Source organism: Doryrhamphus excisus, chromosome 2 (assembly GCF_030265055.1).
Source record: "Doryrhamphus excisus isolate RoL2022-K1 chromosome 2, RoL_Dexc_1.0, whole genome shotgun sequence".
Taxonomy (NCBI): Eukaryota; Metazoa; Chordata; class Actinopteri; order Syngnathiformes; family Syngnathidae; genus Doryrhamphus; species Doryrhamphus excisus.
Window position 1 is genome coordinate 8,077,740 of NC_080467.1, and position 21,436 is coordinate 8,099,175.

Below are 21,436 nucleotides of genomic sequence, written 5' to 3' on the forward strand. Positions count from 1 at the left end.
CACACACCCCGCCCACACCCACAAGGAGCTGGCATGCGGTCGCACGTTAACTTGGTTTAAATGCAAATGAATCAATACACAACCAACAGGATACAACTTGTATATTTTATTAAATTCACACAAAACATACATTTTCTACGTTCTAATGAGCGTTAAACCTTGAATCAAAATTGAACGTTTTACATTCGTATCAAGAAAAGATTGTAATGATTTCAACTCTGAAAGAATGTTTAAAGGCAGGTTGTTTTGCATACGGTATCTTACAGCATCCACAAACAAGGTGTAAATTGTAAATAAACGACCGACGTTAAAATCATTCTGCCAGTGTACAAGTATATCTTGAATTGTGTCAGACAGACTTGTTTCAGACATGTAAACCAGTTGTAAGACCAACGCGTCCCATGGTAGCTCCGACAGATCGAGAGATCTGACTTTTTGCATGGTTTTTTCCAGTTTTTCAACGACGGCATCCCCGTCCGAGGTGGGTCTTAATGCTCTGTCCAAAACGTCCATCCACCGCTGCGATATGTACCGGCTTTCGAGCCGGTTGTAAAGCGTTGTAAAGTAACCACCCATAATTTAGTCCTGATAAAATCTGTAGACCTCTTCAAGGATGTGGCGATGCTCGTCACATTCATCGGTCTCGACGTCTGTAATATCTACCTCAAACTGAAGCAGGGCTAGGTAGAATTCGGCAAGGTTTCTCACAGTAGCGGGGTCGGCTTGGCTGTCGCCCAGACGGATCATGTGGTGAATAGCCGGTAGAAATCTCGGTGTACAGACCCTCTTCATCAAAGGATAAAAGTGATCTCTGATCCAAAAATGGCGGTCCACATAAAGACACATGTGCTCGGTCTGGCTGGGGTGGTTCACTAGGCATCCGTAACACTCGTCTTTCACATATCCCCGCATTACACGTTTGAAAATGTGGCGGGTTGCCCTTTTAACGAGGTACATAGTGTAGGGGGATGGAAAGTTGAAAAAAGGACGTGCTCCGGGACCATCCTCATCCGCCTCGGTCTTTACAATGTTTAGATCATCATCATCTTCAATCTCTCCGACCTCTCTCTCCGGTGAGTTGGGTGGGGCGATGACGCTCGCATCTTCTTCCTCCCCCTCAATCGGCTCTAGTAGGACTTTGTTAATACCTCCTCTCGGCCGGTTATTCGGCAATGTCGGCGGTCTGGGTGAATCGGGCATTGGCCGCGGCAAAGTTGAACCCTCTGTCGCTGTCCAGGGGTATACCGGTGGTAGAGGCATTGGCGGGGAATCGTGCCTCCGGGCGGCTGTCTCAATCGCCGATGCCCCTGAGATCTTTAGCTCAGATTCAACCATGACCTCCCAAAAAAGCGATCGGCAGGAAAAAGCTGTCTGTGTCCAGGCGTGTGTCTTTGGTTGTGAGTGACCATTTTTATACCCCATCTTCACAAGAGGTTACGTGTTGGGGGGTGTGTGATGTGAAACGACAACCCCCTAAAGCGTTTTCACGACCTGGACCAAATTCTGCCATAGGCGGGCTTGATAATATAGCTTGGTGAGCTCCTCCTTCAAGGGGGTAATTATCTCGATCCAGGCTCTTAAGGGTAATTTCAAAATGTTAAAAAAAACTCCACAATCTGAGTTGTATGATTCTAACATGAACTCTGCATCGTCCGCATCATCATCCATCTCTGGCTTTTTGGTTTTCTTGGATACCTTTACTCTGAAGAACCAGCGTCCGCTAGCAGATTTCCGAGACATCCATACAGCGCTGAAAGCCGTTTGTTGCTGCATGATCAATGGAATGATACAATCGAACACACCCCAGTCATTGGAATTCAGTGTTGCCACGTCGGGGAATGTTGTTATTTGAACATCATCGGTTTGAAAAAAGGACAACTCTCCTAGACCGTAGTGGAACTTGTAACCCCAAAAACCACTTTGGCCGTAATCCTCCAGACTCCATCTCGCCTCCAGAGGGTAATTCGGAAGCTTCTGCACCCGTTGCAGAAACATGAGGGTTTTACGTGAAGCATTTTTGTCGTCATCTTCATCGTGATGGTAAATAGAGACCGATGTTTCACTGATCATACTGTCGATGAGGTAGAATGCTTTCATGAAGACGGACGAGTTTTGAGTACAATGAGGCCGTCTCATCCGGAGCTAAGTTTTGTGGCTTATTGTACTCCACGCCCCCACAACCCCCCCGATACGCCATGATGAGGCGGCAGTTTTTTAAAAGCCGGACATGTCCGTACATGTCTAAGTCGGCCCCCCGCACTGCCACCATAGGTCAGACTGTAATATGGAGTGATTGGATAATTACCTCCATTTTTTAACAATGCATGTTTTTAAACAAATTAAACCCCCGGCTCGCGCGGTCGCGGGATGCCTTAGGCCGCACACTCACACACATCCGGAGATGTTGTCGACCGTTTGCTAAAGTCCGAGGGGGGTCAAACGTCTATGTTTTTTAACAAATTAAACCCCCACAGTCCCACATTCACGGGTCGCCTTAGGCCGCACACACGCACACACATCCCTGAAGAAGCGGAAGGCCATTTGTTAAGGCGCTCACGCCTGAAGCTGCAGTCGGCCCTTTGTTAAAATACTTTGTTAAAATCTGAGGTTAGACTCTGAGGATCTCCAAAAGCGGTTCTATCAGAGTTTATACCCACACGCCTGACGGACGGACGGAAATGCCGGTGGATCTACGAGGTAAGGCGTTCATTATTTAATTCGTTCACATGTTTTTTAAAATTGATTCGCATACAGAAAACACATAAGAGAAAACCGGCCCGATGGATCGACATAGACGGGCTTTGTGAGGACTGACGGGAGGGGTAGGGGGGGGTGGTTTAAAATTAATTATAAATAATATATGTTATTGTATTAATTACACCAATGTTTAATCCAAATTAGTCGATAAATCGATCTCGGGTATTTTGCAGGCCGCTGCGCTGTGATGGCGCCATGTTCGGCACGTGGTGACGTCGTCACGGTCGCCACGTGGCTATGGCGCCGCGTCCGGCACTTTGGCTCACGGTGATGACGCCGCATCCGGCACACGGTGATGACGCCACTTCCGGCACACGGTGATGACGCCACTTCCGGCACACGGCGATGACGCCACTTCCGGCACACGGCGATGACGCCACTTCCGGCACACGGTGATGACGCCACATCCGGCACACGGCGATGACGCCACTTCCGGCACACGGCGATGACGCCACATCCGGCACACGGCGATGACGCCACATCCGGCACACGGTGATGACGCCACTTCCGGCACACGGTGATGACGCCACATCCGGCACACGGTGATGACGCTACATCCGGCACACGGTGATGACGCAAGTTAAGGCACACGGTGATGACGCCACTTCCGGCGCACGGTGATGACGCCACATCCGGCACACGGTGATGACGCCACTTCCGGCACACGGTGATGACGCAACTTAAGGCACACGGTGATGACGCCACTTCCGGCGCACGGTGATGACACAACTTAAGATACATGGTGATGACAGGTCATCAATCAGGGTCAATAATCATCAGGGTCATTAATCATCAGAGTCAATAATCATCAGGTTCATTAACCATCAGGGTCATTAATCATCGTTAGGGTCATTAACCATCAGGGTCATTAATCATCATTAGGGTCATTAACCATCATTAGGGTCATTAGGGTCATTAGGGTCATTAATCATCATTAGGGTCATTAGCCATGGACTACAAGTGTATCATATTCTTTTTTGCTGTATATGTTCTAGTATCTAACTTCCTTTTGGCAAATGATCCATTTGTGGTGGGAATTCTGGACGATTATTTCCATAAAGATCAGTAATATAAATGATGCCCCATAATAACCAATTATAGTGTGTTATTTTTCCTGTACAAAATCCTGCTAACTCACCTGGGCACGCTCGGAGGTGCACGGTTAGGCCGAGAGGGCACGGTGGGCGGGGGCCCGCTGTAAGGGTCCGGAGAAGCCCCAGGGCGAGACGGTACCGGAGGTCCACCGGCGGGAGGAGGCCCACGGGAACCGGGGCGAGCCGGAGGGCCTGGTGGCGCCCTGCGGTTCGGAGTAGGACTGGTGGCAGGAGACCTGGGGGAGGGCGGGGACATTGGAGGCCTGATAGCGTCGATTGAAGTCTTGACATGTGACATTTTACTGAATGAAGTGTAAAGTGAAACCACGTATTTAATTTATGAACAAGTGTATTGTGCAACACAGCGGCAATAGAACCAATGTTGTTAGCCAGCATTAATAACATGAAAGTCAGCTATGTGAACCGATTCTTCCCCCTCATCTCTTACCTTCCTCCGGATCCACCTCGCTGAACCTGTAGCCAGGAGTCATCCACAGGCGGCGGCATGGCGGTGGAGATGGTGGTCGTGCTGATGTCGCCGACAATGCTAAGCGCCTCGCGCAGGGCGTGGTACATCCGCAGCATCTCGTCGCGGTGCTGCGCCTGCTCCTGAGACTCCTCCATCAAGGTATTCTGGTCGCCACACGAGTACAACTGGGCCAGCAGCTCGGCGTTTATGAACTCTTTACACTGCGAGAACAGTTGTTCTTGTTGAGTATCGATATTCATCTCCGCAGGGTTTTTACAGTGCGGCGGCGCTCACGTTATTAATCATGAGATGCATGATGGTCTTGGGCATCAAGTCGCGGACAGTTTTGTTGACGATGGCCATGTAGGAGTCCACCAGGTTACGGATGGTCTCCACCTGACGCTCCAGCTGAGGGTCCATGCTGTTCATGAAGTTGTCTGAGCCATTTTCATCACCTCCATCGCTCTGAGAGACGGTAGGACGGTAAGACATTTACTTTTCAATTGTGCAGTAAGATGTGTCCCTTAAACCCACCGAAACACAAAACAGGCTTCTCTACACATAATAATTATTCATTCATTCATTTTCTACCGCTTTTTCCTCACGAGGGTTACGGGGGTGCTGGAGCCTATCCCAGCTGTCTTCGGGCGAGAGGCGGGGTACACCCTGGACTGGTCGCCAGCCAATCACAGGGCACATATAGACAAACAACCATTCACACTCACATTCATACCTATGGACAATTTGGAGTCGCTAATTAACCTAGCATGTTTTTGGAATGTGGGAGGAAACCGGAGTACCCGGAGAAAACCCACGCATGCACGGGGAGAACATGCAAACTCCACACAGAGATGGCTGAGGGTGGAATTGAACCCTGGTTTCCAAGCTGTGAGGTCTGCGTGCTAACCACTCGACCACCGTGCCGCCCACATAATAATAATTTATTTATTCATTTATTTTCTTCAGTGAATAGGCTAACATAGCATGACGTAACGTTATGCTATGTTGTATGTGTCTTACCTTGCCTTCCTTCTCCTACAGCAACAGTAGACAATGAAAGAGGACCAAAAAAGTAACATGAGCGACATAACAACTTGGCTAAAATTGGCTAAAAAGGTTTTACGTGAAATACATGAATGGTGTGTTACCGTGACACGTTCGGGGTACACGCCAGCTCGGAGGAAGGAGGCCTTCCACGCGTCCACATCTTCCTGACTCTCACAGGCCAACTCCAGCTGACGGTAGTCCTTGTACACGTTCCTGCACACACAACATAGTGTGTATTAACACAGACAGAGGCATTTGTTTACTCAGCTTCAGAAAGCAGCAGACATTACAAAGTACCGTTCACAATGCTCCCTCACTTATTAAGGTTTTTGGTAAATTCATATTAACAGTCCAAAAATATAGAAATACTTTGTATGTGTAGTATTCTGGTCACTATGCATCAGTGATGTTCCATTAATATGAAATTACATTACTTTTTATCAGATTTATCTTCACACTGCATGGAGTTAGCCTCCCATTCTGTGTGGAAGTGGTCATTTTTTTTCCATCCTATTTTGTTTCCTTCTTCCCCACTCCATTTGAAACACTTTCTTCAGTTTAGAATTCGTAAATTGGAGAGGCTAACTAGTTAGCAGCGTAGCTTGCTATGTTTATAGCAACGGCCGTCTCTTGTGTAATCACAGTGATCGCGTAGCCAGCGTATTACAGTTGAGCAATGTGGTGTAAGCAAAGAATAACAGGAGTGTAGAAGTGACTATAGGGGTGTTATTTCATATCTGCAGCTCTCTAATAATGGCAAAAATCAGATTAGAAAGTCAAACCGTTTTTTTATGTTCAAACTACGAAACTGTTCCATAATGACGTCTATAGTGACAAATTGTGAAGGTCCAAAAGCAATCATAGATTTGAGGAAATTTGGTATAAAGGATCCATAATCTAATTAAAATCTATAAATATCTAATAAAACCTTTGTTCGGTGTTGAAGAGGGCGAAAATGTGCTTGCTGGACATGAAGCCTTTCTCCACGTCCCGCAGTCTCAGGTTGTCCACCTGCAGCATGTACTTCTTCTCCTTCTCCTGAGGGGGGCGACAGAGAAACACATGCTGAATATTTTGTGTTTACTTCATAAAATACATAATTTAATGATGGGGGAAAACAGAGAACCTTTGGGTGGGTCGGGGGGGAGCATGCAGAGGTAAAAGGATATGAAATTTAACAACACATGAAAAGGGGGGGGCTGGGGACACATGCAGTCAGGTCTGTGGTTTTGATTAGAGCGGTGGGGAGTACGACGAGGGCGAGCAACAAATGAGAAACACATACACAGAAATAGAGAGAGTTTGTCCTTCTCAATCTGCACACACACACACATACGCATAACAAATGCAAAGCCTATTGTGTTGCCACTTGTGTCCCACGTGTGAGCTCCTATGCTCCACATCATGAAAATGAACAAGAAAGGTCTAAAAATAGCTGAGCAAAGTTGCTATAAACGCGTACGTATAGTGGTAGTCTCTAACTAAGCTTTAAGCCATCTGGGCCGCTAACCGCAGTCTGCCCTGCCCAAGCCAGCGTGTGTGTTTAAGGAAATGTGTATGTGTGTGTCCTTCATCAAAGGTTTTAAGACCTGTGCAGCCAAATGGTCACATCCCCTTTAAACGCATGTAAACGCACACACACACATTTGTCAGCATCTAAGGTGTCTATTAAAAAATACTAGAACAAAAGAGGTAGTGGCCCCAGGCTGCTGAATGCTGACATCATCATTTTTTTTTTTTTTTGCTTCAGTCTGTCTCGCTTTCTCTCTCTGGACATGATTCATACATTTTCCTCTCATCTAGCCATTAAATGCAGTCAGGAGACGAGCAACGGGAGGTGAGCTGTGCAGATTTGCGTGCGAGTACGTGAGGGGGGGGATCTGAAAAAAGAAAGAAAGAAATTGGATGGCGTACGGAGGACTTGACGAAAACTCAAATAGAATTGGAGCTAATCGGCGCAGACGCAGATGCAACACAATTCAGTCTTTATCGTGGAAACACTTGTTGCTAGGCGGAATTAACACGGCTTGTGCTCATGCTGATTTTGGATCACCATTTGCAATAATGTTGGGATTGCTGTGGTATTTTGGACATGCGTGGGTTTTCTCCGGGTACTCTGGATTCCTCCCACATTCCAAAAACATGCTAGGTTAATTAGTGACTCCAAATTGTCCATAGGTATGAATGTGAGTGTGAATGGTTGTTTGTCTATATGTGCCCTGTGACTGGCTGGCGAACAGTCCAGGGTGTACCCCGCCTCTCGCCCGAAGACAGCTGGGATAGGCTCCAGCACCCTCCATTTGTTTACTCAGCTTCAGAAAGCAGCAGACATTACAAAGTACCGTTCACAATGCTCCCTCACTTATTAAGGTTTTTGGTAAATTCATATTAACAGTCCAAAAATATAGAAATACTTTGTATGTGTAGTATTCTGGTCACTAGGCATCAGTGATGTTCCATTAATAAGAAATTACATTACTTTTTATCAGATTTACCTTCACACTGCATGGAGTTAGCCTCCCATTCTGTGTGGAAGTGGTCATTTTTTCCATCCTATTTTGTCTCATTCTTCCCCACTCCATTTTAAACACTTTCTTCAGTTTAGAATTCATAAATTGGAGAGGCTAACTAGTAAGCGGCGTAGGAAAAGCGGTAGAAAATGAATGAATGACATGTGGAACTGTGAACTGATTATGTGATTGTAATCTGATGCATGTTCAAATGAAACAAAACCATTACCATTACCATTATCATTACAAAACACTGAACACTGCAAGCCTGTACACTTAATAGATGGACTCTGGAACTGATTAACTATCTCAACCTCAACTATTTGATGAGTTTGGAGAACGTCGCTAACGTGTATATGTATCGAAGAGGTTGACTTTACTAACCGTCCCATCGTCCCAATGTCCCATCTCAAAGAAAAATGATGTCTGCCGCGGCTAAGTGTGTCTGTGTGTGTTTAGGTAGGCCTGGAAGTGAATGTTCTGCCATATGCTAGCCTAAGAAAAGTGCAAATGTAAAAAGCACATTCGTCAACATAGACAAGGCTTCAAGCATCGCATACACTATATCATCATACAAATGCACCTCTCGTGTGCTTTGCATCAAGTTTGTACGTAGTTTTGAGAGCATGCCAGGAGCAAATTGAGGGCTTTCAGAAACAGGATTTGTTTGACAGAGACCACAAAGCAGGAGGCAAAAAAATCCTTTTCTTATGACTCATCGGAGTCCGTCAGCCAAAGTGAAACACAAGCTTAAAACAATTAAGCAAAGGCAAACGAGAAGGATTCTTATATTAATGGTATTCATATTTAAGAGTAGCGTTTCCATCAAGAACTACTTCATCTGCTCCCTCTATGGTGCCTGTCTAGAACCTGTGGTCTGCGGACCAGTGGTGGTCCCGAAAAGAACCCATGTGGTCGTTAAGGAACTTGGTGGTCGAATTTTTATGGAATCTTGTTCTACTTTTGGACACTATTTTCCAGGGAATTGTGCGGTAATTTTTGGAAGTGTTCCACTGAAAAACCATGAACTATGCTCTCTTGGAGCACAAGCGGGCCTGTTGGTTTTTGGGGATGTGAAGGATCCAGTACGACCGTGCAAACACGGCTTCTGTCTTTTGAGGAGGACACCTGAGATGTAGAGGTGGGAGGAGAAAGACGATACCGACCAAACGTCTCAAGATGCGTCTGGTGATCATCTCAGCCACCTTGGAGGCTTCCCGTCTCGGATTAGCAAACCTTCCATCAGGGTCATGAGGCTTTGCAGAGTTATTTACACTTCCTGGGAAGAGGGGGGAGCTTTTGGCTGCACCCTGGACTGGTGGCCAGCCAATCACAGGGCCCATATAGACAAACAACCATTCACACTCACATTCATACCTAAGTCGCTAATTAACCTAGCATGCTTTTGGATTGGGGGGGGCGGAGTACCCGGAGAAAACCCACGCATGCACGGGGAGAACATGCAAACTCCACACAGAGATGGCCGACGGTGGGATTAAACCCCGGTCTCCTAGCTGTGAGGTCTGCACGCTAACCACTCGACCGCCGTGCAGCCAAATCCAAAATTTATTTTTATTCTACAATGTTTCTATACCACTTATCCTCACTAGGGTATGCTGGAGACTATCCCAGGGCGGGGTAGACTCTGGACTGGTCGCCGGCGAATTGCGGGGCGACTACCAGACAAAATAGCCTAGTGTCATTACTACAGTGGTATGAAAAGGTTTGAGCACCTTGGTCACTTTTAAGATATTCCTTTGTAAAACCACTTTGGAATCTCGGATAAGCCGAGGCAAAATATGAGGATGATGAGAACGTTTGCTTGGCCTGAAAAAGATTGCCGACCAGGTCTCCTCTAAAGTCAAGGGGGACTAAAATCAGACTCAGACCTAAATGTATGTGCACGGGTCGGACTTGAGAGGAGAAGAAAATTATAAACAGGAAGTTAGGAGTTGACTCACAGTAACAACAAAAGTTAGACTGTATTGTTTTTGGTGCTGAACTTCTTTTTACACTTTGTAACAAGTCAGAAAACAGCAAAAGGAGCCATGAAGGTATTAGAAAGGGATTCTAAATCAACTGCTTTCTTGCAGGCTTTTGTCAGCGAGGCTCCTTCCAGTGAAAGGCGGCATCAATGACTTCCATAGTGATGCTCCTTTGAGTCACACTAAGGCGGTCCAATGTTAAAAAAAAAAAAAAAAAGAAAAAGCTGCCGCCTGCGGTGTTTGGAGCTGTTGCGCGAGTGCAAAGTACTTTCCATGCTTTTGTTTGGTTAGTGAGTAATAGCGGGCTCATTATGAAACACCAGAGGAAGTTCACCACTCTAAAAAACAATTGGACAAAACTGTAAAAGCTAAAAAAAAAAACAAAAAATGGTGCGTTTACGGCCTCTTGTACGTGCGTAGTCGTGGTGTGAGCGTAGATACGAGTGCGATAGAAAAGACCGGAGCGACTTGGGCCGTGCATCAAAGGGGCGTCGGAGAAGCCGCACCGGCATCTGGGAGCAATAACACTGCTTCTAACCCGTCATTACCACAAAGACCGGGCCTTGGGTGGCAGCCAGCGGCAATTTTCACAACCTCCCTCCCTCCCTCCCTCCCTGCCTGCCATCCTCCCATCACTCTTCCACCGTTGCAATATTGAGTCCTGTCTGTAAAAATGAAAGATGTCTTGCACAAGCTGACACTTCTGACAAGCTTTAACGGAAAGATCTTAAACGTTTTCTACGGCGTAACCAAACAGAAAAAGTCACAATCGCCATAGAAGCGCATGAAAAGACGCTGGGGGGACGGTGAGGAATGTCTTCAGTGAGCAGCAGGCTTTATTTTAAGTAAAGCCGCACGTCCATGTTGGAATGATACACCACAGTGATGAGCGCCCCGTGTTAAAAAAAAAAAAACACGGAAAACTTTACAGAGACTTATCTTAGCGACATCATTAGCTTTTTGGCACGTCGTTTGTTATCACGTCGCCTGATAACGCTAAAACAGGGAGGGAGCTCGTTAGTCTTGATTAAAAGGCGTTATGATACCTGTCTAGTACGCAATTAGCAGCACAAGCTAAAATAAACGTACCGTCGTGGGGGGTGCTGGAGCCTATCCCAGCTGTCTTCGGACGAGAGGCGGGGTCCACTCTCAATCACAGGGCACTTATAGACAAACAACCATTCACACTCACATTCATACCTAAGTCGCTAATTAACCTAGCATGCTTTTGGAATGGGGGGGAGGGGGTACCCGGAGAAAACCCACGCATGCACGGGGAGAACATGCAAACTCCACACAGAGATGGCCGAGGGTGGGATTGAACCCCGGTCTCCTAGCTGTGAGATATGTGCGCTAACCACTCGACCACCGTGCAGCCAACCCCCAAATTTTTATTGCAAAATGTTTCATACCGAGCGTTTTTTTTTTTTACGTTTTAAAAATACTTTTATCGACAGTTAATATTTGGAACAGTTATGATCAAGTACCAAGATTTTAGCTTAGCAACATGAACCATTCTGCTAAAAATTTCAAGCAAACCGTTTTCCGCCACTTGCTGTGACAATGACGCATTCATTCATTGAATCTCGGCTGACAGTTGGGTGAAGACTTCCTGTTTAGCGGCTAATTGCTAAGTACTTCATGACATGCTCTGCGTTTACCTCTGCAGAAGGTCAATGCAGCGACCTTGAGGCTAGAGCAGATCAATCATGCTAGCGTGGGTGACGTCCTAAACTACACAAATACTTGAGTGACATTTGTTTATATTCAAGCACGGCGAATGATGCTCTGCCAATGAACGTTTCTGGAAGCTCATTTCGGGCACAACAGGGGGAATTCCACTACTTTGCTTTGTCAACGGGTAAAACAATCTTTTTATCCCAGACGCCTCTGGATCTCTCACACACGTCCGACTTCCTCAGAGAAGTTTCCACAGTGAAATGAGCTGCCAGAATGAAACAGTTGCGCTTACAGGAAATAAAGTCAACTAGACGGCCGCATCATAAAGGGAATTATGAAATGACCACACACGCGGAACGTAGAATAGAATTCCATGCTTTCCTTTTGTATCGGGCTCTGTTACTCTGCCAGCCTTTGTTTCTTGTCAAGCTTAGAAAAAAATGGCGTGGATGTGGACTTTCTCGTTTACATAAAGAAAACCTTGCAACAGTTATGTGACTCATCATGGAGATGAACCGCCGTAACCACAGAATACGATCGGGCGCGATTGCTATGCTGATGACACCCATTTGTCTGTCCCATTGGATTCCCACAAAAAAAAAAGAGCACGTTCTCACGATCATTTTGGAAGATAGTGTACCAGAAGCAACTCTATGTTAAAAAAAACAAAAATGGAGGGATGCAAGAGACACTTTTGTAAACCAACATAGTAAGTTGATGTGCCAATAAGTTAGATACCGTATTTTCCGGACTATAAATCACACTTTTTTTCATAGGTTGGCTGTTCCTGTGACTTATACTCCAGAGCGACTTATAAATGAAAAAACTGTTTATGTTACATAAACACTGGACACCTTTTCTGTTTATGTTTATTTTTTGTGTAGCTGAATAAGCATTGTGTTAGCATATCTTACACCTATTCAGCCTGTTATTTATTCTTTTAATTGTTAGAACTTGCCTTCCAAGAGGTCGTAATGTCTGTTTTGGTCAAGTAATGGTAATGGTAATGGTTTTATTTCATTTGAACGTATACACAAATATTAATAAATGGATCAGTTTCATAGTTCAAAAGTAAAAAAAAAAAACGGTACGACTTTCTAATCTGATTTTTGCCATTATTAGAGAGCTGCAGACATATAACATATATACAATAACACACCTATAGTCACTTCTACACTCCTGTTATTCTTTGCTTACACCACATTACTCAACTGTAATACGCGGGCTATGCGATCGCTGCGAGTACACAAGAGACGGCCATTGCTATAAACATAGCAAGCTACGCCGCTAACTAGTTAGCCTCTCCAATTTATGGTAATGGTAATGGTTTTATTTCATTTGAACATGCATCAGATTACAATTGAATGCATCACATAATCAGTAAAAGGAGTAGGAAGAAGCAAAGCTTATTAAATCCTACCCCTCCATCTGGTACGTTTACAATCAGTAACTGTTACATTTGTTCACTTCCTGCTTTCCGAATATAATTTAAAAAAAATTTTAATTAATAATTTTTTTTTGGGGTCACGTACCAAAGTACGTAGTTTGTAAAATAAATCACCCGCAAAAAATGTGACTTGTACTCCAGTGCGACTTATGTATGTTTTTTTTTCTACCGAATTATGCATTTTTGGCCATGTGCGACTCCGGAGCGACTTATAGTCCAGAAAATACGGTATATTTTTTAAAAAACTGCATCTGTGCTTTGTGATATCGGTGAAAATGCATTTGACTAGTATGGATTTGGGTTTTCTGTGGATTTCGTGCTGTTTGCATGTGTTAGACTTTTTCTAGTCGGAGGTCCAAAATGTCCAAATTCCCCGTGTTCTGGAGCATGCCATTAATTACTTCCTGTTCCTGCTGGCTCTGTGTAAAAATGGTTTTCTTGCCTATGCTTGCCTCTTGCTTGGATTCCAATTCAACACATTTTTGCATTGGCATGGAAGAGGAAGCAAGAGTGGTCGGGAAGAGTTTTAAAAAAGGACTGTGTACGTATGTCTGTAGTTTAGTGTAGTACATCTGGAATAGAAATAGGTAGAACACGCAGTAAGATACAATGTATGCATCTACGCCAAGGGAACTCACTACTTTTATTTTTATGCTAAACTTCATTTTTTTTGTAATCATCCATCACTCTTTCTCCCTCCGCATCCCTCCATCCTCGTCTGTACTGCTGACTCGCCTCTCCTGGGAACGTGCCTGCTTTGATTTGGAGCTCAGGTCGCAGCTCAGAAACCAAAGCTAAAACAAACACATGGACTTGGCCACCACCTCTGCACACACACACACACACACACACACCTGGAAACATTAGCATTGTTACCAATGAAAGTCTAACTTTTGTACCAATGACCAAAATGGACTTTTAAATGTTCCAACAGTTGCTTTTGATGTTCCAGGTTTAGCTAAATAGCTGAACATGGCCGTCCCGTGCATAAACTCACCACCTTATTAAAAAAAAAAAAACACGAGGGGGGGGGGGTGTTAGAATACACCTTTACTCCAGCCGTACACGGCTACACCAACAATAACAAACACCTACAACAGAGCGGTGATAGCTTAATTTGTTTCTTCCTACGATGTCTTCATATTCTGGATCAGTGTTGATATTTTGGAGAACCTGTTGGAACCTTGTATCCCCCCCCCGCCCCCCCCCCCCCCAAGTGGTCTGATTTTTTTTCTGATTTTTAGTGGCGTTATATGCACAAATGCCGAAAACGGTCCCATCTCGCAATGTTAAAGAATTATTTAAAAAATTCCTGGATTCAAAAATTCCTGAAACTTTTCTTTTCTAGTTATTTTGAACCCAAACAAACAAAGAGAGACATGACCTTTCACGTTAGCAAAAGGTCCACGCGTACACGGTAGCGCCTCTTGGAGCCGCTCGGCGAAAAAAAGAGACAGGCGTGGACAAACACAGCTCATTAGCATTAAAGCTACAGATACTCTACCAAAAACGGTGTGTTACCATCATGGCTTTTTAAAATCACTCCTGGTTCTGATTTACCCGCGTCGTATGTCCTTGCACCCCCCCCCCCCTCGTCCGCCCCCCCCGTCTGTGCACATGTGTGTAGCCAGGGCTGCATAAAGGCTTCTTTATTCAGCCCTGACAGCGAGAGGAAATCAGCTTTAGAAGCAAAAACAGAGGGAGCGAGAGCGCGATGGAGACCACAGCGCCGCACATCTGGAGTTATTACAAGGCCTCCTCTTCCCTCCGCCTCCTCCCGCTCACTTGCCAACAAAACGCAGACATTCCTAGCCTGGCCCTCTCCTCCTCCTTCTGCCTTCATCCCTCCAGCATGCGAATCATCACTGACCACATCTTCCTCCATGGAACGGAGGAGAACATGAAGATTTTCCTTACCAATGAATGAATTGCTCTCACTTCCTTTTCACCTTTGACCCTTCACTTTCTCCCTCAGAGAGGGAGGTGGTGACGGGGGAATGGAGGGGTTGGGGGTGTTTAAGACAAATCTGAGGGAGGGTGCAGAGGAAGTAGAAAGGGACAGAGAAGGGGGGAAAAAAATGGAAAAGTGGGGGAGCTCCTCCTCTTTCTCTCTCCCTATCTCCTCTCTCTCTCCCGCTCGCCCTTTTTCCTCCTTCTGTCTCCTGGAGGGGAAACTTCTTGGTGGTCAGTCCTTTGCCACGTCAAGCCTCCAGCAAGGTGGACGCACCGGAGTTCTTTTTTTTTTCCAACTTTGGGAAGGCAAAGAATGGGGGAAAGTGAGCTTTCCGTTTGAAGGTTCAGCCTTGCTCAAGAGCCAAAGGTGCAAACGCTACGGCGCTCCAATCACAGGTGGGTGCTTTAAACTCTTATCATTTAAAAAGTTATCCTAGCATCTTTTTGATGTGGCAAGAAAAGCTTCCAACATCGTTTCCTCTCCACACATGCCAGGAATGCACCGCTCAGTGGGAAGCAAAAGGGAACATCTCGGAATCTGCCAATCAGTGGCTATTACCTCCGTCTCACCTCCTCCTCTTCCTCCTCCTCCTCCCCCACGCATCAGCTCTGGTAAGTAATGCCTCCGCACTTGCATCAGAACTGAACAGGACCGAACAACGAGCATCCTTCAAGCCCGGCCCGCCTGCCCAGTGTTCAGACTACCTGTTCAGGAAGTAGTGGTTGTACAGTAGTCTGCACATTGGTTAGGCTGGCCCCGGGGAAGCACGCAACCAGAACTGCAAGCTAGTTGACCTGGTAGCACACGGACGCGGATGAAGACCCTCAACGATAGCGATGCCTGGCCTTGAATGCACCAAAAAAAGCAGTGGAGAACCCAATGGCCCTAATGGTGCCCCTAAAGTATCATGTGGAGCTGCTTGGGATCACCAACTTAAAACTGGTCCAAAAACTGAAATAAAGATGCTTCCATTTCTAATTTGACTCTTTTTTTGTATATATATACTGTATATATACTGTATACAGTATATATATATATATATATATATATATATATATACACACACACATACAGTACATATGGTATATATGCATATAGACAAGCAGTATATACATATGTACTCTGTAACTATACACACACATATGTATATCATGTATATATACATACACACACACACACACACACACTTCTTTACTTTTGTGACTTTTACAATACTTTCAAATATAGCAAAAAATATAACAAACATTTTTTGTTAAATTTTCATCTGTTTAAAAAATTTTACACAACCTTCGCTTTTAATGTTTTCATGTTTACAATATTAATTTGTATTATATAAAATTAATTCATTTTGCCACCAAACCATTATTTTCATAACATTTTAATTTGGGACTTTTTTAAATATTTAAAAAGGGGGGGGGGTTATTTGTAATTTTGTGAATGTCATAATGTTAAATGTAAAAATATTTAAAAATACCCCCACACAATATTTGATTTGAACAGTTTCATGTTTTAAATACTTGAAATGTTCTTGAATATTGTGATAATACAAGAAATTACGTATTCAATGCAAAACCTTCTATCAAGCCTTCATAACGAGGCGTTCACTGTCCAAAAATAGTTCAGGACTCCAAAAGGTAAAGTTAATTCCTGGACAAACCTTGGATATCTAAATGGGAATGGTGAGAAAAGGCTCAGCCAAGCGGGAATATGAATAGAAGGAGCCTGCCAATGTACAATTATGTCTCCACCTCAGATGACCACAGTATGTGCAGAGAGCACACAAAAATGTTGAGAGCACCCACTCTGTCATTGTCTAGTCCATTTTTTTTATTATTTTTATGCTTTTTAAGTCTTAGTATAGAACTACAGAGGGAAAAAAAACAAACACTAGGTGACATCATACGCAGCTCGACCCCCCCACCCCAACCCCCGCCGGCCCTGCTTGCCACCATGTTTACCCCAAGGCTGCAGTCGGCCTTCACACGGCGTCTTGAGTTCCCTCTGGAAGAGGAGAAAACAATGCAAACACGGCGTCCCGCCTCGGAGCGTCATGGACTGCAATGAAAACCGCAAACCAGCAGCAAGCCTGTTTCCATTTAGAGCCTTGGCAGCACACACACAATTGCAGCGGGAACACACACACACACACACACACACTTCTCAGAGTAAGCATGTGAGTGCGACTTGAGCCCCCGCCCTCCCTTAAAAATGTTTACTGCTGGGATCATAGGGTGAGTCTGGCTTTTTGGCGGCTTTACAACAGAGGCAGGGAAGCCCGCTGTCACACACACACACACACACACTTTAGTAACATTATATTCTAAAAATTATGGAATTATGATAAAAGAGACTCTTTGGGCTGGGCTAATAATATGCCCTAAAGCTACCCCCCCCCTCAGTATTTCCTCATCTAGTGGCAGGGACCTTTATTTGGTCACCCTGTGGGGTGTTTATTAGGGGTAAGGCATTTTTTCACATCATTATATTATTTAAGCTATGTTTATAATAATAATCATAATAATAATTACAGCAGGGTTGCACGGTGGACGAGTGGTTAGCGCGCAGACCTCACAGCTAGGAGACCCGAGTTCAATCCCACCCTCCAAAAACATGCTAGGTTAATTAGCCACTCCAAATGGTCCATAGGTATGATTGTGAGTGTGAATGGTTGTTTGTCTATATATGCCCTGTGATTGGCTGGCCACCAGTCCAGGGTGTATCCCGCCTCTTGCCCGAAGACAGCTGGGATAGGCTCCAGCACCCCCGCGACCCTCGTGAGGATAAGCGGTAGAAAATTAATGAATGAATAATTACGGCTGTCAATAGATTAAAATATTTGATTTCGATTAATTGCATTTTTTTTATCCATAGTTAACTTGCAATTAATCACATTTAATCGCAGATAGATAAGAGAATACAGCATTTCAGTGTTTGTGATCGAACCGATATCATATTTATAGGCTGATATCGGGCTGATAATTATCATTACTGATAATCAAAGGTCATTAGAGTAAGTGTGGGGGGGTTGGTGTCTATTCAAGTAATATCTGAGTGAGTTAATCCACATGCACACCCACATGAGGACAGCACAGTTCTCCACTCATTGAGTCCTCTATGAGATAGTGTGAACTAACATGCTAACAGGAACAAATGGATACCACACGAGCTGGAAGTCTATAAAATGGCACCCATGTGGGCTTGGCTGTCTTTATGCTCGTTTCTCCTCTATGGCCCAAAGAAAGGTCTGATTCCAAGAACGGGTCCTGCGGTAATATGGACCAGGAGGCTTTGAATCACACACACACATCCACTCAGTAATAACAACATTCAGGCCGACGTGCGCTGCCAGGATGTTTTGGTTAGCATGATGTGCCGCCATTGCCAGACTGTAGGGAGGGTTTTCCCCGTGAAGAGAGGCCAGCCAATCAGAAGGATGCAATTAAATGTTAACCCTCAGCGTGCAAAGACAATCACAACTAAATGTTGACTTGAGGCCTCCCTGCCCTCCATCTTTAAATAAATACACACGACAAGAAGGATGGGGGGGGGGGGGGGGTTCCTTCTGGTTTAAACATCTATACGAGGCGGCGAGGGGGGGTGCAGCATGTCCGCATCAACCTTTTCGCCATCCCAGCCCCCACTTCCCTTTACCTTTCACATGGTTCTAGTTACGTGTGCTGCTAACAAAAGGCGACCCCTCCCACCTGGACCCTCCCTCCCATCTTGCCCAACCATCCCATTCTGCGTCCGTGCCCCCGCTTTGAAATAAAGTATGTTTATTAGAAGCAGATTATGTGTGTGTGTAATTGGGAGCAGCGTAGGGCAATGGAGGTGGGGGTTACGCTCTGGTATGCACATGTGGGTGCCAGCTTTTGGGTGTCTGACGTGCTGGGGGGTCCTTTATATACACACACATGCATACTCTCACACGGACAAACGACCAGAGCGGCTGTGGCTCCGTCCCAGAGAATAAGACAATTCATCAACATGGGACCTGTCTGTGACCGGTCTGCCCGGTAACAAAAGTGTGGACTCAAACCGCCGCCGGGAGGCGAGGGAATGAGTTTTTGGAAAGCGACGTGGAAAATGAAAGAAGTGTGGATGTTGGATGAGACCTGATGTAACAGAAATGTTCCTCCTGGCTCGAGTTCTCCTGCAAACGCGTGTCAAATTACGACTTTGTTCCAATCCTACACCATTTCCTGTTTGATTCCGTCAACGTACATTAACGACAAAAAATATCACCACTTATAGTCATTAGTTTCCTATGAATTGTCATGTATATGCTCTAGATGGCCGCTAGAAGGTGCTAAAGAGTGATAATATATACTGTATGTTTCATTCATTCATTCATTTTCTACCGCTTTTTCCTCACGAGGGTCGCAGGGGTGCTGGAGCCTATCCCAGCTGTCTTCGGGCGAGAGGCGGCGTACACCCTGGACTGGTCGCCAGCCAATCACAGGGCACACATACTGCATGTTTATAAAGCTATATTTTTTAAGAGAGTTTCTAAATATATTTTATAAAAAATATAATAATATATAATATTATTCTAATAACTATAATATAATTATGACAATAATAATATAATAATAATAATTTAGTACAAACACACTCATAATTTATATTCAATTTAAAGGTATTTAATATTTAAAGGCATTTATAAAATGATTTAACATTGTATATTCCCATGTATAATAATAAAAAAAGACATTACCTCGTCATCCTTGTACCAGGAGAGCGACTCAGCGGTGAGGACAAACCAGTATTCCTTGGCTCCGCCCTTCATGATTCCAATGTTGTTGATGGTCAGCCATCCCTTTCGGATCACCTGGGCAACGCAACAGGGCTGTTAATGATACATCTAAGACGCCAAGATGACAGCACACGTTCCACTCACTGGCCAAGACATGAGGTACACCTACACATACGACATATCTGCCTCTATTGACACACACAGGTCGTGATGTGCGACTGAATTACCTTGAACCGATCGTTAACCCCTCTCTCCGGCTGGATGAGAATGTGGAGAGAAGGTTACAACTCAAACGCCAGTGAAGGCTCTTTATGAAAGGTATATTATGGTATATATATATATATATATATATAGGTACATGATGCATACGTATGTATAGTGGGTCAAAGTGCTTGCATGTCATAGCAAGCACTAGCAGGAAGGGGAAGGGCCAATCCCGGGTCCGATGCCAAACCCTTGTCATACCATGCAATCAGATGCAGGAGTACGTTTCCTAATCCAAGCGCAAAATCAGAAACACAAATCTTGCAAAGGATGAACTCTTTCTATGAGTTTTGTTTGTATTTTGGCTTTTTTTCTGCAAATGAAGTTGTAAGGGGAGGAGCTATTTTTAGTGTGTAGCAGTGGTTGGCTTCTTTTTACACCGTTGAAGATGCTAAAATATAAGACGGGCGATGTGTTGTATTTTCACCTTGACACTCGTATTACCCAATATACAGTAAACCTCGGATATATCAGATTCAATTGTTCCCACTGGTTTTGTCCGATATAAGCGAAATCCGTTATATGCGTATACCGGAAAATGTCCGTTTTACGCATATATCGGATTTATATCTGGTATATGCGTAAATCGGATTTTATCCGTTATAAAAAGGCACTTCCTTGACTATGTTTCCAATGTACCTGGACGCGCAGGCAACGCTGCAAACGCTGCAAATGACGTCGTATGGCGGCCTGTCACGATTCGGCGAATCGGAGCGCCACGATGCGGCCATCCGATATATGCGAGGGAAATTTAATGGAAATGCATTGGAACGGGACTGGAGATTTTGTCCAAAATAGGCGAAATCCGTTATAAAAAATCCGATATATGCAATGAATTTTTATTGGAAATGCATTACAGAAAAATTGGTTCTTTTTTATCTGTCCGTTGTGAGCGAATTTCCGATATATCCGAGGTTTACTGTAGTAGACGTAATAAGAGAAAATAAGACATGAATCAGACATAATATACATATTCATGTACATAATATCGTAACAATGTCTTTGAATGCATCTTCTGAATGCCTATTTGTATTTTTATCCTCAAGAAGGTTTAAATACGTCAAATTTGCTTGAATATGCATGTGTTTTTGATAATATTCAACCACAAATCAGCAATGATTTATGAATATATTGTGGAGTGAAGCCGCGGAATTCAAAACCAGAAGTGGTAAGGGAGTACTTTACAGCCGTGAGAGTCAAAATATAAAAAAAAGAAGATGTGCAACTCGAATATTTTTTGCCTGATGTTGTCATTTTTATGTTGATGTTGTTAACGTTTTACTATATATTTTTTATATTCATTTTTAAATGTTGCGACCCAAATCACCTGTGTCTAATATCTTTGCAATTTATTTTTAATGGCAAGACTATTTTTGCTGTGTGTGCGGTTTATGACACGCTTATTTTTACACTTGTATGTTAAAATGCTGGTGAAAGCTTTTACGGGCAGTGACAGTTTGATTCTGAAACAAA

The 21,436-nt window shown here is 44.3% G+C and overlaps 1 protein-coding gene across 1 annotated transcript in view; it reads right to left on the reverse strand.

The window, feature by feature from the left end:
• dnm1a (dynamin 1a) overlaps positions 1-21,436 on the reverse strand; it is a 50,994-nt gene that overhangs the window by 12,836 nt on the left and 16,722 nt on the right. Inside the window, exons 16-23 of the mRNA XM_058065066.1 lie at positions 19,927-19,956; positions 19,661-19,774; positions 6,296-6,405; positions 5,469-5,580; positions 5,341-5,355; positions 4,615-4,785; positions 4,300-4,541; positions 3,896-4,087 (exon numbers count right to left, since the gene is read on the reverse strand). Coding sequence (XP_057921049.1) covers positions 3,896-4,087; positions 4,300-4,541; positions 4,615-4,785; positions 5,341-5,355; positions 5,469-5,580; positions 6,296-6,405; positions 19,661-19,774; positions 19,927-19,956 — 986 coding nt within the window. The remainder of the gene's footprint in view (positions 1-3,895; positions 4,088-4,299; positions 4,542-4,614; positions 4,786-5,340; positions 5,356-5,468; positions 5,581-6,295; positions 6,406-19,660; positions 19,775-19,926; positions 19,957-21,436) is intronic.